The sequence below is a fragment of the Cydia pomonella genome, chromosome 25 (assembly GCF_033807575.1).
Source record: "Cydia pomonella isolate Wapato2018A chromosome 25, ilCydPomo1, whole genome shotgun sequence".
NCBI classification, from domain to species: Eukaryota; Metazoa; Arthropoda; class Insecta; order Lepidoptera; family Tortricidae; genus Cydia; species Cydia pomonella.
Window position 1 is genome coordinate 725,570 of NC_084727.1, and position 22,985 is coordinate 748,554.

Sequence of the window (22,985 nt, forward strand, 5' to 3'; positions counted from 1 at the left end):
TTACTACCCCAATGACATCGTTGCCCCGTATCAGGTCTGAATAATTATGGCAACCCTAGGCATAGGGGGTTGTTATGATTTGACGGGATTGTATGTGGGTACCTATATTTATTATTTCTGATTTTTAGGAATCCTAATTGACCGAGCGGAATCGAAGATCTTCGTTTCAGCTTGGACAAAAATGGTTTCGCATATATCTGGCTTACTGATGTGATGTGCAGTCGGGAAAATTACCAAAACTGCAAAATTCCATTTGGAAACTTTGGGAATATCCATAATGAAAGTGTCCGTTTCTTTTACTACGTCGGTGGCAAACAAGCATACGGCCCGCCGATGGTCGTAAGCAGTTACCGTAGCATGGACAACTGCAACTCCAGAGGAGTTACATGCGCGTTGCCGAACCTAACACCCCGCACCCTGGTTTAGCTCTGGCAACCTTACTCATCGGCTACTGGAACACACCACTATGAGTGGGTCTAGTGTTTGTCGGGGTGTTGTTTCCTGTGAAGATTCCGAGAACTTTTTCCACCTTTTAGAAACTTGTACATCTTAAGGTGCAAAGTCGCAGCGCTTTTTTTTAGATCACACTACTGCTGCCAAAAATTCAATTAGCAACCTAAAGGCCTTTATCGATTCGAGTCCTGAGCCACTTTCGCCCGATATAAAAATAAGTTTTTGGCAAAAATTTCATACAAGGTGCCCGTGAGCATTGCGAGAGATTTTAACGGTACATTCCTGATGGCAACAGAATCAAACAAATGTTATATGACTTTTTGTGAAATAAGACAAAATTTTTTTAAAAAAAATGTTATATGACTTTTTGTGAAATTAGACAAAAAAAAAATTTTTTCCCTCTTTTTTTGAACACTCCTGTACCTACATAAAACGTAATTTTTATTGATAAACACATAACCTAAAATTAACTAAAAAGTTTTTTTTTATTTGGGGGTAGCCTCTCGAATACATTTTTTAAATTTTTCTATGTCAATCAATAGGTATGTCCAGACTAGACCTCAAAGTGGCAATACCGCAGTCAAAAATGTGTTTTGTACCGACTTATGGCGAAAGAATAATTTCGAAAAACATTTAATTATCTCTGAAACTAGGCCTAATCCAGAAAATTTTATGACATTTTAGTTTCTAAATTTTACTAGGAATGCACCGTTAAAATCTCTCGCAATGCTCACGGGCACCATGGTATTTGGTATAAGCTTTTATCGATGACTGTACTTTTCTTTCCACTGGCAACTATGAATACTCATGGAGACAATTCTAAGAACCCCAACACAATTAGGTTGCATTGATATATCACAGAGTTCCCACTGGTCCTGTCTCCATCATCAGATCAGCTCGATTGTATCATCACTCCATCACAATATACACCGTGTTTTTATTGAATTGCGTTGACTACGGGGTTTCGGTAAGTACGTTTATGATTGATTATCTCCGAAATAGAGTTAGTTAGAATATCGGTATCTTTGAGAAAGTTACTTAATTTAAGCTCAGGAATGCACCATCGAAATTAACGCAAATAAAAAAAAAAACGGTGTATAGGTACTCATCAAGAGAACACGTCAGAAAGTGACTTGTGCCGTTATGCGGTTTTGATTCGGGTACGTTTTCTATAAAAGCATTTTTTATATTTTGAGTAGATAGGCCATTTCGTGTTTACGTTTTCTGCCGATTGTTTTATCACCAGTTTATCGATACTGACATAGCTCCACATAGTTTTTCCGATCCTTAACATAGCTATAAGTAGATATCGAATAAGCTCCTGAATCAGAGTTCTTTTCAAAAAAAGTACCTTCACTTCATCCATATGGCCTGCTGGCCTATGCCTATCAACGTAGAAATTTTCTTTTTTTCTGAGTCGTACAACAAAATTGACATCGGTCAACCATTAATAATTCACATTTAGTACAGTTTTGTCGTCACAAGATACCCGTAAATGACGCTAAATTGCCTAAGGTTAGTTTCAAAATCTGAAACTCGTTTTTAACTATAAGTAAAGACATATATGTGCTACAGAATAAGAAAACATCAAACCTTTTGGTAGTGAATTTATCCCAGCAGCAAGGACTGGTTCAGTCCAAATTTAGAATGATCAATATAAACAGCGACGTTGCCAGCTCGCCTTTCAAAACAGCTCTCTACTTACAAGTATTTACACGAAACCACGTATTTACATAAAAGGAATTTATTGAAACACAACCGTATTGCTTGCATGTTAAAGTTCAAATTTGAATGCTCGTTGGTAATGCATAATCTTTTCCAGAATGTTGGTACGACGTAAACAAGTTAATTAGTCGTTGAATTTTGAACTGTATTGTTTGAAAAATAAGATGCGAAATAAAAACTGTCCAGATTCGAATTTTAGATATGGCGTGACATATCGTAAGTGGGAATCGTGAAAACACTCACGTAGCGAAATGTGTTTTGTAAATCTTCTGATGCAGTTACCTATTATTCAATGCACTTATTATTACAGTGAATCAAAATGTTGTAATACCTATCAGACTAAGTTATTTTACCTACGGGTTACCCATGTTGTAGAAGGAAAACTTATAAAAAAAACTTATTCCAGCCAAATTTATACGAAAATAGACTGAAATTTAAATCTATCGAATGGCTTTTAAAAATTTCGGTGAAATTGTTAAACATCTCAAGAGAGCGAAATAATAAGTTACTTATCATAAAGAAATGAAAGAAAAATAACCTCATTTTATTCGCGTGGTTTACTAAATTTACAGGAGTAAAAATGTCGTTCGGTTATGAATATAATTTGTCGTTACTATTAACTAACGAACATCAAATATAATAAAGTTAATAATATAACTTTACACCGTTTTACCGTTATTTAAGCATAACGTTTTATAACCCCAATTTGAGGTTATAAACCAAATAATAACCGAACGCATGCACGTTATGTTAAACAACTATTTTTCGTTATGCCGTTTTTTCCTAAGGCCATAAATAAAGACAAATAAACAAATTTGAAAACATAATAATATTTTTTTTTAAATAAATAGTAGTAATTAATTTTAGTCATTTTGCTTCTTAGTTCCGCCAGATTTGTATAGATGGCACTGATTTCAAAACTCGTAGCGTAGATCAAGTGAATGTTTAGATTCGTTACTAAGTTTTATAGGTTTTACTATATTATAATACTTGTTTACATAGGTTTACAAATGGCATTTATTTACTTTTAAATAGTGGTGTTGTGTAACATTTGAACTTACATTTTCCGTGCATTTTTCCATTATTGAAGGTTACATATGTCACTCTTTAGCTTTCTCCATTCAACTGGTTTTTTTTACATTGTAAAATAAATGAAACCTTAACCAATAATATCTACAATAATACGCAAAAAAAATCTAAGACAATCCAATTGAGCGTTTTTGTAGAGCGTATCATATTTTGCGCACTTTATTAGTCTTTTACAAGACTTTTTAAAAGGCTCATTTTATGAAACTACAAGTCAAACAATATTTTTAGCCCCCGACGGGGTGTTATGAGTTTGACCGCTATGTGTGTTTGTCTGTTGTCTGTCTGTGTTCTTAAACAGGTAACGATTGCGTATTTTTTGTTAGAAATCAGGTTTCTAGCGCAAGTTTTTGACATGTCTTATCAAATTGGTTCGTCCATTTCATTGCCTTGGAGTTTTTCTTAATTTTACACATGTTAAGACTTGTTTTATGAAACGTCCATGTAAGAACTACTTACCCCCATCTTCCTCAAGAAACACTACTTTCTCCTTCCCCTCCATCTCAGCGTAGAGCTGCTTGTGAACACGTCGGAGATGCGCCTTCAGATTGGCCGCGGTGGTCTTGTACTTGGTCCTCTGGCACTCGTTGCATGTGTCGTTATAAACTACCTCGCTATCACCATCATCCTCTTATGTAGTATAAACTGCCTACTTACCCCCGTCTTCTTCAAGAACCACTTCTTTCTCCTCCCCCTCCATCTCGACGTACAGCTGCTCATGCACCCGTCGGAGATGCGTCTTCAGGTTGGCCGTGGTGGTCCTGTACGAGATGGTGCGCTGGCACTCGTTACAGCTCGCAATTTTCTTCTCGTTGTCGAATACCTGTGGATCGCATCTAGTAGTAAAGTTCGTCTAAGCTAACTTTACATCGACTTGAACTGAACTAAGTGAGGCAGTGTCATTATAAACGTCATATTTTCATAGTAATTTCACATAAATGATGGTACTCGTATTTATCCACTTTGTAGCACAGGGTAGCAGATTACTAGCAGGCGGACTATACAAGGTGTAACTAAAACAGTGGAGATCCGTTTAATGCCAAATTTGATATCGTGTTTACGCAAAAAAAAAACTTTTTTTCATTGGGGCAGGTCGGCCACGTCCAAGTACAAAGACCAAAATGTTTCGCATAAAAAAAATCTAATCAGAACACGATACCGAACATGCTCTTAAACTGGGCTAAACCGCGAAAATCGAAGTTCGCAAATTGGGGGCATCTTTCTCTGTCACTCTAATTACGCCTTCATTGGAATAAAAGAAAATGTCGGTTTTCACGGTAGGCCCACAGATCCCGACTGTTTTTTTAAGCTTTGTAATATTATGCTCATTTGCCAGGAGCATGGTAGAAAACATGAAAAGTGTGACCATGCAGCCAGAAATAGAAAGACATGAGAATCCAGTAAGAATATTAGTGATTTAATATGGAACAAAAGTGAATATATAAATATTTTTTTATAGGACATTATTACACAAATTGACTAAGTCCCACAGTAAGCTCAATAAGGCTTGTGTTGAGGGTACTTAGACAACGATATATATAATATATAAATATTTATAAATACTTAAATACATAGAAAACACCCCTGACTCAGGAACAAATATCCATGCTCATCACACGAACAAATGCCCTTACCAGGATTTGAACCCGGGACCATCAGCTTCGTAGGCAGGGTCACTACCCACTAGGCCAAACCGGTCGTCTAATATAATTATAATATTCAAATATATATTACATTTATATATATATTATACATTATATAAGTACTCGTAATATTACCTATGTCATATCATACATCATGAGGTATACCTAAATCCCAGTTTACCTGGCAACGCACATGTGACACCTCGTACCCTTGTTTACCGCCATCGTGTCAAGACCATTGCAAACAACTCTGGCGTTCCCTTCGGCGAATAACTGGGTGCCTAGCCAATGCCAATCGCTTAGCATCTTGGCTAGGCCCTCTGTTGTCATTGCGTCACTTGACTCACTTGCGTCCGTCCAACGGAACGCAACGACGAGCTTGGAATCGTTTCGTTTTTCTTTATTTACTCCATTAACTAATAAACGGCAATTTCTTGTTAGAAAATTTACATACCTACAATTTAAGATAAATATCTTACCTCAAAATATTCCCATACAGAGGACCTGTTCTTCCTCATTTTTATAATCTTCCCCGGTATCTCAGTAACCGGAATACTCATAAATACATCATTATGCTTATGCTTCAAATGATTTTTGAGGTTATGCGAAGTTGACCTATAATTAAACATGTTATGGCACAGTTTGCACTCTGCCTCCTTATTTTCATCGTCGACTTTATCAAAGTAATCCCAAATCATATTCTTCCCGCGTCTACCAGAGTCACTCATTTTCGTTAAATAACTGGTTAAATTAACGAGAATAACGAGAAACGCGTTGACGCCAAGATGGCGGGCCGGGCACTGACGGCGCGCGGCTGGGATTCATAACGCATGATTCTAAAAAGGCTTAAGTGCTGATTAAGAATAAGGAAATAGCTACTGTAAATTTTGCGACATAAGGTTTAGAATTGGTGCACAAATATAAAGTTATAAGACTTTTTAGATTAAGGTTATTTAATAAACGGACTATATTTTTCATGGCAACGTAGTAAAAAGTTCCGTTAAAGCGTTAATAAAGTATCAATACAAAACTTAGTGATCATTTATAGCAATAGTTACTTGACTTATAATTTCGGGAGCCCCTGCGGATACACTTCGACCCATAGGGATCTTTTGTGCAATTACACCCTTAGGTACTTAGTTTCATTTATTACTCATTGAGATTCGTAATTATAGAATAGATATACAGTTTAGAAGTCTAGTATCTTAATAAAAATAGGTAGCTCTTTCGATCCTTATTAGGAGAAAAGAAAGTGTCCCAAGGTTTCCATACATTTTTCATGATTTTAGTTTTTTTCCATTCCGTTACCGCCATGAAAATTATATGAAAAATGGCAATGGAATATGGAATGAACATAAAAATCTTGGGACACTTTTTTTTCTCCTATTAGAATCGAAAGAGATCGTAATTTTGCGTAAAAAACATGACGAATCTATAAGGGTTCCGTTTTTTGCCATTTCGCTACGGAACCCTAAAAACGAGTACTTAGTAAATTAAATGGGCCACTATATTCGATTTCTTCAGAACTTTCAAATATGGGGTATTACTGTAATGTTCTGCGACCAGAGGGCAGCACTAGCACATATTGTTAACCATAGAGTAACTTATACATGATGATGATGGTCACAGGGGTCCAGCGCGGCCTCCTCTATCTCCTTATACACACTATGCGTTAAACAGTTTTTTGAGAAGTTTCTTTTTCTTTTTTTTAAATTCTGGCTTCAGTCCAGTGGGACTATTTCGCCAGTATCAAGGTCTTAGGACCTTTAAATACGAATAAAATTGTACGGTTAGTACAGTCAGCGTCAAATACTTCGTAGCAGTCAAAGTAGCCAAATAGTTCGGTACACCATATATTTAGTATGGTGTACCGAACTATTTGGCCACTTTGACTGCTACGAAGTATTTGACGCTGACTGTACAAGACAGTGTACGGTGATTTTATCAGCTCTTATAAAGCAATAGCTGGACTTTACAAGTAGCACGTGGACTGCCGGCCGTTGACTCCAAAATGGTGGTTAAGGGGCTGTCAACACCCAATGTCCATGAAATTGATGTTACTTAAACAGTTTTTTTAAGAAAGACTATTTGTTTTAGTCAAGTAAGAAAAATATATGTTCATATTAATTATATTTCAAAGACCGTGGTTGTACTCGGTACATGATTGAACGAAATCGGCTCGATAGAAAATAATTGCAAAGATTGGTCTTAAAATCACAATTAAACGGTTCTATGTCTTTATTGTTTTGACTTATGGGTCTGCAATTAAAATCACAATTTCAAAACATTTATATCTAAACCGCTAACGAGTAAAATATTACACTAATAATCCACTTTTTTTATGCCCAGGCCCAGTAACATGCGACAGTGCTATCTCATTTACTCCGATACAAATAGACAGTGTGCGCGCTTTAGGTAGGGTAGACCGGGGACAATAGAAACACGTCATGATTGAAACAAGTCAAATTTCTCGAAAACTATAATACCTACGCGTCTGACGTAACACTCCGAACACGCGGTCGGCCATGTTTGAATCCTTGGCCAGTAGCGCTCGAGCGCCGGTGCGAGACGGGAGTGTCCACGAGCCAAACCAGTTTTTCGCGGTAAAAAGTAAGTATTTGTGCTCTCGTATATTTTCTTATAACTTCTTTTACTCTTGTATTTTGACTAATCAAATTATTTTGGTGTTATAGTTAGGAATAAACGAATGTTTTTAATGGTCGTTGATCAGCGTTCGAGTCTTTTTTATACATAATATTTGACCTTGAAGTGAAAAACGTGGTGTGGGGATGATAGAAACAACTTGCTTGTGGACGATTGAAACGTTTCAATCGTCCTCGTGTTTTAATCGTCCCCAAAAGTAACCGACTTCAAAATATAAGGTTCTGTATTCGATGCACATGTTTATTCTATTAATGTTGACATTTATTTGAAGATATACGAAGATACACGAAGTTTTTTTTAATCTGCAGTTTTTTTATTCGAGATAATGTAAACATTTGTTTTTAACCGACTTCATAAAAAAGGAGGTTCTCAGTTTGACCCGTATGTTTGTATGTATGTTTGTCCACGATTATCTCGCGTTCATCTTAACCGATTTTGATGCGGTTTTCAGAAAAGTTTTTGTCATATTCTGGAGATAATTTTTGTGTATAGACCAAATGATTATTAACAGGTTTAAAAAAAAAGAAGGATCTCTGTTTGACCCGTATGTTTGTAGGTATACAATTTAGTGAAAAAAAAAATTTAGTGATTGTGACGATAAGCTGATGATAAACGCAAAAGATTAAATTTTTTAACTAAAAAAAAAGAATGAAACTTAGATAAAATCAAAAATAAATGAACGGGTTCATGTAGATACAGATTACATTTGAATCACCTTTTAAAGTCGGTGACAAACCTTACGTAATTTTTTTTTATCTAACAAGCACCGCGATCTAAATTAAACTAAAATATTGCAAATAATGCTAATTAAAAATATAATACTATACTACTACATCCAATTTCTGTACAATACATTTATTTAACTGTTTTTTTTAGATGCCCCGAAAACGGAAGCATGTTACGGAGAGAACCTCAAAAAGCATGTTTGCCATTTTAGCAACAACCGACTGCTGCCAACTGGCTGATTAAACAGGTCGGCCACTGCTAAAATTTATATCAGAGAGAGTTAAGGATTTTTTTTTGATAGGCATATCGCCATGTTTTTGTTTACGTAATAAAACAATTTATACTGATTATTTTATTGCGTCTATTATTTCATTTTACATCCCGATGTCTGCAACACTCGTTGTCACAGAGTGTGTGGGAATGGTTATGATTGAAACATTGTTATAGTTGAAACAAGCACTTTTGTATGAAACATAATTATGCTTGTTTTCTGCGATTCTATATCGTTATATCTTATAATTGCACTGAAACTACTTTGGTTAAGGTAAATTTAAAAGGTAGCAGCGACAAAGACAACTAAAAGTCGTATTTTCTTTTTTTTTCTCAAGTTTTTTAGTCGAGATGTTCAGATGCTCATAAATTGAGAAATTTTTATGTTATGCTTGCGGACTTTTGATGAGCTAATTGTATGCCGAGGTAGTGATGAAAAAAATTAAAACAGATATAAGTACTTTCATTGTGCCGAAGATATTTGAGTGTTTCAATTGACCTCACATAGTGTTTCAATTGACACTCATGTGAGGTCAATTGAACCATACTGCCCCATTCTCTTTATTACATTATTGTCAAAAAACTATGGATTATAGACCATCCAAATACATTTTATTTAGGAACCAGATAACTAACCTTGAAATATTTTGAGCGTAGATCTTTCTACTCATCAAAATATAACGATCACAGGCGGTTAAAGGCAAATTGTTTCAATTGTCCCCGGTCTACCCTATTGACAGCCTCTTAAACGCGTTTCAAGATTAATTCTCCATTCACTGCACACTACCACATTAATTTACTGTATAATAAGCTATCGATATTACACTTTAAACAATATTAATGATCAAAAAACAAAGCAATTAATCACGAGGCGTGACTATCAATATGGCGCTCGAACCGGAAGTCTTTTTGAGAAGGTTTCACTATGAGATTGATGCATCAAGGAGGTTTGTTTACAGAGGCCGACGTTTTGTTTGCAAAACGCAAAAATTGAAATTTCGTTAACCTATTTCGTAGGCCCACATACTGAGGGCTAGTTGCGCCCCCTACGCAGAATTTTGCGTAATATCCCCTATTAAATAAAACAATGTACCTCTGATCAAATATATTCATTTTATTTACCTTAAATTAAGCATTCATCTTTTAGTTTTGTTAATCTTATTATACTCCTTAACACTACTGAATATCTTAAGCCGAATATACAACATTCTCAAAAACTTATTAGGAAAACATTCACACGGCATTTTAAAGGAATCTTTCTCTATAATACAATACAAATTCCAACCAAAATTCATATTATTTTTATTCACACTATAATAATATTCGTTAAATCTCTTTTCCATTAAATTTACGAATTCTTGTAATTGTACCGGGGGCCGAACATTACAAAATTTATCAACATTTTTACCATTATAACACTGAAATGTCTCTATCAGTACATCACCGTTTTGTTTTTCAAATTTATAATAATCACATATATTTTTTACAGACTTCTCACACGTATGTTTTTCAAGACACTTGTGTAGAATATATCCAGCTATGTACTCATTTGAAGGCCAGCGAATCTTATAGTCGTTGATACCTATATTTAAACGAGTATCGTCTGTTTGCTCTTTTTTATTCATATCTGCTTTGACATATTCAGATATTTTGACTAAAGTCCCCATCATATCATCTCCAGTTGCAGTATTTTTTGTGTTATTCAATATATTACTCAATAATAGTTTTCTGAATCCTCTAGTAAATTCAATAGGACTTGGTAGCTCACATGCACGTTTAACATCTTTGAAATAGTCTTGCATAAAATCTTTGCTAAGATTCTTTGTTACTAAATAATTAACATTACATTTCTTTAAATCTGCTGCCAAAGACTTGATAGATTTGAGTGTAAATTTCAGTCCAGAGACGAATTTTCCTTCATTAACATTCCCATGACTGTTTTTCGTTTGTATTGTTTTGAAATATTCTAAAATTTCATTCAAGAATTTATTTTGTGCAGTCGTTGATCTATAAGCATTTGATAAACTTCTTGAATACAAGATTTCATATAATTCCTTCATATTTTTCATAAATTTAACTGTAGCTTTAGTTTCTTTATTTTGCAAGCGAGCAAGTACATAAAAATGCATAGCAGCAGCTAAATCACTACTAAAAAGTTGCTTGACCAATTTAACATCATCCTTTGACGTTTCGTCAGGTCTGACATGTTTATCTGTCAAGTTTGACAGTAACTTTAATTCCTGTGTCTTATCAGAATGATAGACATTTAGAACATGCTCCCATTTAATAACAGTGCTACCTATATGGAAATCATTTTCTATTAATTCGTCTCTAGCGGTTTTTAAAAGATCTGGAAAGTCAATTATGTTATAAATTTTTCCTCCTTTTAATTCAAAATAAGGCTCTTTGGGATATTCTAGAAATTCCTCATCTGGGCTTGTTATTAATGCCTTAACATTTAAACCCATATCGATGAGATATTCTATGGTTTTATGTAGCCACGCTTGTATCTGTGGGTGTCTTCGTTCCTCAGACACCAAAGCGAAGGATACTGGTTGTTTCCATCTAGTATAAAGTCCTCGAACTGCAATTAAAACAGCACACTCCGCTTGCTTCTCTCCTACAACACCATCTATTTCTTCCAGTCCACACAAATAATCAAGACCCACATCATAATATAAATTCTTTTTTAGCTGAACAACATCAAAACACACAACACACTTCTTACCCAATATCGACATTTGATCTATTTTAACTTTCAACGCCTCCATTAGGCTCTGGTTGATTCCACTTCTCACCGGCATCCTGAACCGTTTTATAACATCTTTAGAAGGCAAATCGAAGAATTTCTCAACGAATTTATAAGATTTAGGATTCCATAAATGCAATTTCAGTGCAAAAATCTTAAAATCCATTGGATACTTATTTCCAACAAACTTATTTGACAGATAAGAATGAGATTTAACGAAATTAGCTATCTTTTCATCTAAATATTTATCGCATCCTTTTAGAAACTGTGTCTTCTCCATAGTAGGGTTTTCGGCTCCATGTAACTTTCTATTGGCTTCATCTAATTCTTTTCCAAGTTTCTTCCTGACATCTTCAATAAATACTTCAACTAGCTCTGGAGTAGTTTGAGAGGCGACTGATCTGTTCATTATATCTGCTAATCGATTATCTTTAGGAGGTGGTATATTGATATGTTCTACAGCGGAGAATGTTGCTTTTCTATAGAAAGCTTCTCTGATATCGGTCTGAGTTCCAATGTTGACTTGGTGGTCTAAGTAAGTTGGTTCTGGCAATTCTGGTTTGTTGGGTATTTGACGAGTTTTGAATTGGTGTGGCCCTAGAGCTTTGATTGGTATTTTTGCTGCGATTAATTTTGTTTGTTTCTGCTTTAATGGTATTTGTGTGGGGTTAAATGATATTTGTATTGGGTTTAATGGTATTTGTGCTGTGTTGAATGGTATTTGTGCTGGGTTGAATAGTATATGTGTTGCGTTCAATGGTATTTGTGTTGCGTTCACTGATGTTTGTGCTGAGTTCACTGATGTTTGTGTTGCGTTCAATGATATGTGTGTTGCCTTCAATGATTGTGTTGCGTTCGATGATGTTTGTGTTGCAATCAAATATGTTTGTGTTGCATTCAATGATGTTTGTTTTGCGCTCAATGGTATTTGTGTTGCGTTTAATGATGTCTGTGTTCCGTTAATTGATGTTTGTGTTGCGTTTAATGATGTCTGTGTTCCGTTAATTGATGTTTGTGTTGCGTTTAATGATGTCTGTGTTCCGTTAATTGATGTTTGTGTTGCGTTGAATGGTGATAGTGTTATGTTCAATGATGTTTGTGTTGCGTTGAATGGTGTTTGTGTTGCGTTGAATGGTGTTTGTGTTGTGTTGAATATTTGTGTTGCGTTAATTGGTGCAATCATCTGAGTATTTTGATTTAGTATGATTACTCCTGGAGTCAGATTAGTTAACTTTGAAAACAGTATCGGTGCTGAGTTGAATTGTGGTGGAACTGACATTTTCCCTGTACTGTTAACTGTTGGTGTTGTATGTTGAAAAACTTGTACGTTTGGTTCATTTTTAATTTCAGTCTGGCCCGGAGATGGTTGAGGTTTCTCGACAATGTTGCAGGTCGGTGGGGCCTCGGGTTCAGATTTGATGTCAATGTCGAGATCAGCTTCAACTTTCAGTGGCTCTGACAGCAAGTCTGCAGAACCTGTAATGTTAATAAGATTTTGTTAAAAAACAATACAAATACAAATAACAAAATGTATGTGTTAGACACAGTTACATGAAATAAATGTTTTCAATTCAATTCAAAACCTCTTCATTGCACAACCTCTGAATAAATGTACATATAAAAACAACAGAAGTTGTAAAAACCTTGTAGAGTCAGACCAAGGTAAGTTAGCAACGATTCTGATAGCCCAGCCTGTGAAAGTTTTAAGTAAACGTTATAATTTCATAGAAGTTTGGCGATTTATATAACACTTGCATTATCTGGGCTGTCAAAATCGCTGCCAACTTATCTTGGTCGGATTTCATATATTATAGTACAAGACAGTGATTTTATTAGCTCGTGTAAAGCGATAACTGGATTTTACAAGGAGCACGTGGACTACCAGTCGTTGCCTCCAAAATAATAATAATAATAATTCTACATGACATTAAAGCTCTCCAAGAGGCCTATACGTGTTGGATCTATATCCCCACGCAAGCCTATCAAAAGACCGGGATTTATAGGCCCGTGAAATCCAAGGAGATACAAATAATAATAATAATAAAGCCGTTTATTCCAAGAGTTTAAACATAGGTACATAATAAAAGTACACAATAATGCTTACAAACTAATTGAAAGGGAAAGTGGCTAAGCTAATGTCTGCGCCAAAAGGCCTCGGGGCACAGCGGCCCTAAGGACTTCCAGCAACGGACGCTGTTATTCTGCCGCCGCCGTATTTGTACATCTAGCTAAGGACAGCAGAAACATTAACACTATAACATTTAGGACAGGATAGCAAAACCGAACAATACGGAGTGAATACAAAAAAAAAAGATAACTAAATTTAAATATCTATAGAGCAGGTCATCCAACCAAAAGTGTACGTTACTTTCTTTTGGAGGTCCAGTAAATATGCCTTGCAACGCACGCAAAATGGTGGTTTAACGCGTTTCGAGATTAATTCTCCATTCACTGCACACTGCCACATTAGTTTACTGTATAATAAGCTAACGATATACACACTTTAAACAAAAATATGTGGGAGACCGACCTTTGCTCGGAAAACATAAAAACTCACAAATGCGCGTTTTCCCTGAGATAAGACCTAGCTAGATCGATTTTTCGGTTCGGGAACCCCCATATAGCAAATTTCATCAAAATCGTTAGAGCCGTTTCCGAGATCTCCGAAATATATAAATTTATATATATATACAAGAATTGCTCGTTTAAAGCACCCACGTACCGAGCAATAGAATTACTAAATAACTTCATAGCTACAGTCCAAAACGCAGACATATTCTCAGACAACTGGCCGTCCCTACAACGTAGTATCAGGATTTTTTTAAACTCTACCTATAATGTTACTCAAAATCAGTTTTTTTAATCTCTATGTAACTTAGTAATACATTATATGTATGTTTAATTCTAGAGGTAGTTCAAAATATGTATAATGTGTGTAATACAAGTTTACTAATTTTATGTTCTGACTACATATGTATTAGGCTATTAGCAGTATAAGCCCATCCATACAGTGGCTCCCAGCCCTAAGCCACATCCCTCCACCTCATCTTAGACGACAGCTGGCACTGGTAAAAGAAGCGAACAAAATTCACAGCGACCCGAACCTGCCGACCCGCCAGGAATTCCTTAACCCTCCACAGCATCGCCTGAAGTCTCGACACCCGCCCTATCAAACCGCTCAAAACCTGACGCAAGGCGGATTCAATATACAAGACGCTTGGAAAGATGAGTGGAAATCCAACCTGCCAAATCCCAGCCTAAATACCTACGACCCTACCAAAAAGCCGTATGGCTTTTCAGCATCTAGGAAGGAATGGTGCCAATTAAACAGACTCCGCATCGAACATGGACGCTGTGCGAACTACTTGTTTAAGTGTGGTTGGCGAGACTCGCCAGCGTGCGACTGCGGGCCCCAGTGCAGACTATACACCACATTACACATAATTGCCCGATACGGAAATTTGTGGGAGAGGCCCTAGATCTTCACTCACCTAATGCAAACGCTGCCCAATGGGTGAAGAACTTAGATGTTTTATTATAATTTATAATTAAGCGACTCTGTAAATGCCATACGAATAAATAAATAAGTATAAGTGCCTTGGCTGTAGCTGTAAACTTATACTTTATGTTTGCCTGAATAAAGAATAAAGGTATAAGATAAGATAAAAGACCAAAATCAAAGGAATTAATCACGAGGCGTGACCATCAAGATGGCGCTCGAGCCGGAAGTCATGAACTTTAGATAATTCGTTTTTTTTGTTATACTACGTCGGTGGCAAACAAGCATACGGCCCGCCTGATGGTAAGCAGTCTCCGTAGCCTATGTACGCCTGCAACTCCAGAGGAGTTACATGCGCGTTGCCGACCCTAAACCCCCCCCTCGTTGAGCTCTGGCAACCTTACTTACCGGCAGGAACACAACACTATGAGTAGGGTCTAGTGTTATTTGGCTGCGGTTTTCTGTAAGGTGGAGGTACTTCCCAAGTTGTGCTCTGCTCTAGATCTGGAATGACATCCGCTGTGCTGTGCCCTACCACACAAAGGGAGATGACATTCACAATGCCCATACCTCTCTTTTGGACGTAGTTTAAGGACGTACCCGGGTCCAAAAGACCTAGTAATAATAATACATACCGTCTAATACGAACTGATGTTTCGTTGAAGGCAATACCAGCGATGGTAGAGCGTTAGGAACCAGAACTCCGTTGACTATTTGTTCCGGCAGGAAATGCATGGAGCATACCATGGCATGTTGTCTGGTGTCAAACTTGTTGGTGAGGTCTTGTCTGTTGATAAGCTCCAGCCATTGGCTGCATCTGGAATCCAAGGAGTTCATTTTTAATGGGAAAATGTAAGTACAAATACCAATCTACCAACTATGGTCTTTTTTTTAATATTATACGACATTATTACACAAATTGACTAAGTCCCACAGTAAACTCAATAAGGCTTGTGTTGAGGATACTTAGACAACGATATATATAATATATAAATATTTATAAATACTTAAATACATAGAAAATACCCATGACTCAGGAACAAATATCCATGCTCATCGCACGAATAAATGCCAACCAGGATTTGAACCCGGGACCATCAGCTTCGTAGGCAGGGTCACTACCCACTAGGCCAAACCGGTCGTCAAAACCTCCATAGAGCAAATTTAATCTTTTAAATGTATCAATAATATATGTAAGACCCAACAAGGGAAGGTCCGACTGAGTATGGTAACCAGTGTCCGAAGGCCGAGCTGCGAGAGTGTGGCCCAAAGCGGAAGTACAACCGCATTAACTTTCCCCTTTGGAAAAGAAATCTTCTTTATATTAATAACAACAAAAATAACGGGAGTAAAAACCGGAGGTCGCGGGTTCAAACCCCGGCTCGTACCAATGAGTTTTTCGGAACTTATGTACGAAATATCATTTGATATTTACCAGTCGGTTTTCGGTGAAGGAAAACATCGTGAGGAAACCGGACTAATCCCAACAAGGCCTAGTTTATCCTCTGGGTTGGAAGGTCTGATGGCAGTCGCTTTCGTAAAAACTAGTGCCTACGCCAAATCTTGGGATTAGTTGTCAAGCGGACCCCAGGCTCCCATGAGCCGTGGCAAATGCCGGGACAACGCGAGGAAGAAGAGAAGAGAAATACTACTATATAACTTATAAACTGAAATAAATAAGTAATCCTTCAGTAAGAGCCCAAGTAGCATTGCTAGCTGTATAAGCGCTTATACAGCCCTTATAAGTTAAAAAAAGAGCCCCAATTATACAGCTTTTCGCGTTATTAGAGCTGTACAGTAGCTGTACAAGCAATAGATAAGCTGTATAATAGCTGTAATTCGGTGTAAATGGAAACCTTAGCACTACAGATTATCTCTTATAAATATGATTTAAGAATATCAGTTTTAAATAGGTATTTAAGAAGAATTACAATAGAATAAAAAATATTCAAGTCTAAAAATGTCTTCTGTTCATTCGTTATATTTGTAATGGCGACAAATGACAAATATAAGTGGAAAGTAATAAAGTGCAGTTAAGATACAGGATCTTGAGAGCAGTTATATTACTATTGGTAAGTGCCGATTATTATTTATTGTGAACATGTGTATCTTTTCTGGCAAAATATTCACGCCCCTGCTTAATAATCAAGAAAAACATAACAAAAATATCTAAAAGTGGTACATAAGTTTAGTTTTTGTTTTTAAGGTTAAGGTTTTTTTTCTTTTAATGTTAATTCTAAGGTTAAAGTCAATTTATTTTAGCTGGTTATCATAATATGACAAGTTTTTGTTAAATATTTGCAAGTTTATCGTTAATTATATTTTCAAATATGTTTTTATTCATAGTAAAATGACGACAGTATTTAAACAGCCTATAGGATAGTTGGAGAGCATCATAATCTTAGTAGCTGTACTATGTAATTAATGGAGTCACTTCTACAGCTTTTGGATTTAAATGACTGCCATTTATTCATTTAGTTTTATAATACACTCCTTGTCAGAAATCATAAAACTACTATACTTATATGAGTGCAAAATTACGCCAAAAAATTACTTTAAGCGACTTTGGTCAGAAATACAGACAAAAACTGTACTACAGCTGTCATTTATTCTTTTAGTTCTATAATAACCTTACAGACAGAAGTTATAATACCATTATACTTATAATAGTGTAAAATTACGCCATAAGAATTAGTTTTAAATCGGAGTTGACAAATACTTTTATACAGCAACAAGTGCCAGGTGATCCTACACTACAGCCTCTATACAGCTTAAATGATAGAATAAGCTTGTAGCGTCACACAACACTTAAAGTTTTATAACGGAGTTTACAGATACTTTTTTACAGCAACAAGTGCCAATTGATACTACAATACAGCCTGTATACAGCTTTAACGATAGAATTAGGTCGAAGTGTCACACAACACTTAAAGTTTTATAGTAGATTTTTTATTTTCTGATATAACACCCCATGCGTACGCAGATTCCTTTATAATGATTTTATACAGCTTGAGCTCAGGTTAGTTTTCTCTGACACTCTTATAAGTCCCTTAAACCACCCTAAGTTCTAAATTGGCTGGTATATTGATTTTACCGACACTTAAATGCTACTTGGGAGATGCATATGCTTGGAAAAATTCGACCGATGCCGCCGTGACCCCGGTGGCCGAGTGATCAGACACCTGCCGCGATAGCAGACTGGTTCGATTCCAGACTGGGGCACTGGAGGCCTTGGTCACTTTTTCTTAGTATATGGCATTTATTTCAGTTTATGACCTCCCCTCTCATAATAAAAGGTTTGATAGGATTCCTCGAGGAGTTGGATAACGCAAAATAGGCGCCAATCGTCGAGTTGCGGAATATCGCCCGAATTACAATACAATGTTAGTATGAATTACCAAAATTATGTTTATTTTTCCTTCTTATCTTTAATTTTCAATTTTTAATAAATAATTAATTTTTTTTTTAATTAATTTTATAATTTTTTTTTTAATTTTTTTTTTGGGTCTGTGCCCGGCAGTGGGACGTATATAGGCTAAATTATTATTATTATTATTATTTATCTTTAATTTTAGCACAAAATTGATACAAAAGCATATTAATTAGATAGTTAATTGATCACTCAAAACCATTTTAGTATTTGTACTAAAAGATTCCACAGAGCTACGCCATTCTGTCGCCGAAATAGTGTTAAATTTTTATTAAATTTAAGTTGTTTATTTATTGTTACTTTATAAGCTATATTATATGTAATACAGGCCTTGTTGCCGGACCGAGGTTTTTAAAATAAATAAATAAAACAACAAGACACATAATGGATATATACAGAGGAATACTATAACTAGCTTAAATCTAAATAAAAAAGCCCCCTTGAGCCATTGTACCAAGGATGCTGGCGGAATTTCCTCGTTGTATCGCAATACTGATACATTGTGCGAGGTAGCCGCCAGCTCTTCGGTAATAAAATTCAGCTTATACCTGTCAGGATCTTGTGGCAGTGGATGGAAGCTGACGTGGTCGCGCTCGGAGCTGCGGCAGCCGAACACGGAGCACTCCACGCGCGGCGCGAGGGGCGTCGCCGCCGCTCGAAGGATGGGGCATTCTGGAAAATGGGTTGTAAAAGATATAGAAACCTATTAAATATTTATCATTCATAAAACTTTTTAACTTCTTCTTCCTCGCGTTGTCCCGGCATTTTGCCACGGCTCATGGGAGCCTGGGGTCCGCTTGACAACTAATCCCAAGATTTGGCATAGGCACTAGTTTTTACGAAAGCGACTGCCATCTGACCTTCCAACCCAGAGGGGTAAACTAGGCCTTGTTGGGATTAGTCCGGTTTCCTCACGATGTTTTCCTTCACCGAAAAGCGACTGGTAAATATCAAATGATATTTCGTACGTAAGTTCCGAAAAACTCATTGGTACGAGCCAGGGTTTGAACCCGCGACCTCCGGATTGCATGTCGCACGCTCTTACCGCTAGGCCACCAGCGCTTTTTCATAAAACTTTTTAACAAAAAATAAAACCGACTTCATATATTACCAAAAGCGCCATACATGTACTTATAACATTTGAAGAGTTCCCTCGATTTCTCCAAGATCCCATCATCAGACCCCGACTTGGTGCCAGCAGGACCATCTCAGGGTTATACCCGTTCGATTATTTTTTTTTTTATTGAAAATCGGTTCACAATTCTCGGAGATATCAAGTAACATACATACAAAAAAAAATCTGTCGAATTGAGAACCTCCTTTTTTGAAGGCGGTTAAAAATCATAACAATGGAGTATCAAGTCAATCGTTGCATCAAGTTACTTTACCACCCTTGTGGATAAAATGCAAATTCCTCATTAGGTTTGAAGAATAATGAGAGCCTTTACGAGCTGGTGTGGAAAAAGATCTTTAGGTATCCCTCAATTTGACGACCGGTTTGGCCTAGTGGGTAGTGACCCTGCCTACGAAGCTGATGGTCCCGGGTTCAAATCCTGGTAAGGGCATGTATTTGTGTGATGAGCATGGATATTTGTTCCTGAGTCATGGGTGTTTTCTATGTATTTAAGTATTTATAAATATTTATATATTATATATATTGTTGTCTAAGTGCCCTCAACACAAGCCTTATTGAGCTTACTGTGGGACTTAGTCAATTTGTGTAATAATGTCCTATAATATTTATTATATTTATTAATTTTAGAGAGGGGCGAATGAAACAAGTGATGAACACATGAAAAAATTATATTATCCATTTTTAAAATAATGTCGGTTCTGTACACAAAACTGACAAAACCTATAACAATAACAGAGAAGTGTCAACATATAAAAATAGTACATTACGATACAAGTGCGAAAAATAGGTAGGAAAGACGAGTGGCGATAAATTTAAACACGACCGGGAGTGTTTTAAATCGACACCAGTTGGGAATTATCTATTCGCACATGTATCGTACAACGTTTTACAGTACATATGGCCCTTTAAATGTTTGACATAGTAACGTAATATGCTCATTTTCGCACTAGTGCGGTAAAGTAGCACCATATGTACTGTAAAAGTTTTTTGGCAAAATTTCAATTTTTGGTACAGACTTTTATTGCTCACTGTATTTTGCTTACCAAAGGCAACTAATAATTGACACAATTCTAAAAACCCCAAACACAATTAGATTGCGTTGTTTCATCACAGAGTTCCTATGGCCACCTCCTGTCTCCATCATCAGATCAGCTCGATGGTACCATAATTCATGCAGTATAATAGTGTCACCCGACTTACTTCAGCTCAATCGGAAATCGGGAAGTTGGTCAAATTTAGCTTCCAAGATTTGCCCCACATATACATACTAACAGGGCAAATTAAATAAAAGCTTGTAAAATACAATAAACAAATTACCTAACAGCCTTCCCCCTTTGTTAATCATTCGTTTATCCATGATGGTTACAGCCAGTCAATCAACTGAACTACTTGTGCTTTCTTTCATCTTTTCATAGTCTGTATGTCTATTAATTGTTCCTCCAGATTGTCACGAGTAACAGGATCTGGAAAAATAAGGTTTAATAAGTAAATGCTTCAACAAAGAAGTAGGTAAATTGTTAACACCCTGTCTGGCCTAGTGGGCAGTGACCCTGCCTAAGAAGCCCACAGTATCGGGTTCGAATCCCGGTAAGGGCACTTATTTAGAATAGAATTTGTTTTATTCATAAACACACAAACAATAATAGACAGACATAAAAGAGAACATAGTGAGAGTAAAGTGTCACGAAATGGCCTCATCTTAGCATGTTGCTGGCGACTTCCAACGCTGATCTTCCGATGAGACCATCCAGTGCAAAATAATCACGGAAGGTAACAGACAAAAGGAAAGAAACATAAAATAAACATGACGAACATACTTAACACTAAGTTTAAGTAAAATTGTCTGTACCGGTCCGGTCAGATCGTACCGTGGCGTGGCATTAAGCATGCATAGCTAGCGCCAGGTCAGATTTGACAAACATAATAATAAAATGAATCTCATAATCTCAATCCGTTATTTGTGTGATGAATACAGATATTTGTTTCTGAGTCATGGGTCATGGCTGTTTTCTATGTATATAATTATGTATTTATTTATATATGTATATATGTTGTTAATTAGTATGCATAGAACAAGATAGATAGATAGAATACTCTTTATTGGCACACCTCAGTAAAAAGATACAAGAAAAATAAACAATTGATTAAATGTAGAGGCAGACAACAGGCGGTCTTATCGCTAAAAAGCGATCTCTTCCAGACAACCTTTGGATACAAACAACAACAACAACAAGGTTTGTTTAGTTTGGAGCTAGGTTGATCTGTTTACAATCATCCCCAAATATTTATTTATTCTTTATTGTGCACCACAAAGTAAAATATATGACATACATAGTATATAAAATACAGGTTTAATACGAAGTAACAACAGGCGGTCTTATCGCTAAAAAACCTTTTCCAGACATCCTTGGTCAACCAGAAGCTTGGTTACAACATAATATGGTTGATTTCAGTGTAGTTATGAGATTCATCTGCATAATCTACTGTAATACTGGCAGGTTTCCGTGCTACAATTTTGCGTGCAAACTACAGGGGCCCACTGGCAATGTCAAGGACCACTTGCGCAAGAGGGGCCCTAATTTGACAAAGGCCCCATTGCCCAATTTGATGATTTTATTCTGATATAGTCACGCCACTGAGTTGGAGTAGCTAATGCAACTGATTTCTTGAAGGTAAAGATAGCTAGAATACTTTTTACAGACAACAATAAACAGTAAAGAAAGAGCTAATGATCAAAGTTAACAAGCGGTAGGCGGAGTCCCAAACTAAGCTATAAAACCACCAAACAAATGTGGTAAGTGGTGGAACCTAAATTATTTGGAAGTTAACTGCAATAAAGAACATTTTAAAAAGTCTGTTGATTGATTTGCCACGTTCGAACGCCGCAAATAAACTGGAACTGCTTATAGAAATTTTGAAAATGCCTATAAAGTTAAAATAAAGTGTAAAACTCAACTGAACTTACCTTTTGAAGAAAACAAATCTATTCAATAAACGTTATAACCCTAATTTTAACGTGTATTTCCGTTTCGACTTGGTTTTCTAATTGTGTTTAAAAGAAAGGCGCTTCATGAAGAGTTGAGTACTATTTTCCACGCATTCTGTCACAGATTCACTGATTTTATTTACACCATTACATCGAAACAACATAAATGCTTGGTTCTGTGAGTACATACTGTGCTAGTATGCTATAAAACATGGTATAAAACAACTGTTTTATTATGGTTTTTTTTTTTTTTTTTTTTTTTTTTTTTTCTTTTTTTCTGGCTTTTACTCCCTGCCAATTTGCACAGGGTGAATTCGCCAATGTCGGTGTTGACTTTCACACGAGAGGAGAATGTTCGGTAATATTTTGAGCTTGTGGAAGGATGTGGTAGGGAGAACCTAAAAAACAAATAACTGTTATGGACATCACAAACGAACACATGACGTATACAATTGTTAGCAAATAAGCGGGAAGCGGATGACAGAACGTTAATAGTGCCAACATGAAGGAAGTGGGAGAGAAGAAAACCATATAAATGTATAATGTAGAGTATGTATAAAATTAAAGATATATAATTAGGTCTGAAAAGATAATACTTTATTTATAGTTTAATGTTATT

At 36.2% G+C, this 22,985-nt stretch overlaps 2 protein-coding genes across 2 annotated transcripts in view; both read right to left on the bottom strand.

Moving 5' to 3' along the window:
- The window catches only part of LOC133531515 (uncharacterized), an 87,797-nt gene extending 81,757 nt beyond the window's left edge, over positions 1-6,040 (bottom strand). The window contains exons 1-2 of the mRNA XM_061869779.1: positions 5,387-6,040; positions 3,922-4,087 (exon numbers count right to left, since the gene is read on the bottom strand). Coding sequence (XP_061725763.1) covers positions 3,922-4,087; positions 5,387-5,635 — 415 coding nt within the window. The 5' untranslated portion in view covers positions 5,636-6,040. The remainder of the gene's footprint in view (positions 1-3,921; positions 4,088-5,386) is intronic.
- Positions 6,041-9,661: 3,621 nt separating this feature from the next.
- On the bottom strand, positions 9,662-22,543 carry LOC133531511 (uncharacterized). The gene is made up of 5 exons (XM_061869771.1): positions 22,346-22,543; positions 20,698-20,843; positions 18,794-18,917; positions 15,451-15,632; positions 9,662-12,792 (listed from the first exon to the last, which is right to left on the bottom strand). The coding sequence occupies exons 2-5, from the start codon at positions 20,735-20,737 to the stop codon at positions 9,704-9,706; spliced, it is 3,435 nt and encodes a 1,144-aa protein (XP_061725755.1). The 5' UTR covers positions 20,738-20,843; positions 22,346-22,543; the 3' UTR covers positions 9,662-9,703.
- Between the last annotated feature and the right edge of the window lie 442 nt (positions 22,544-22,985).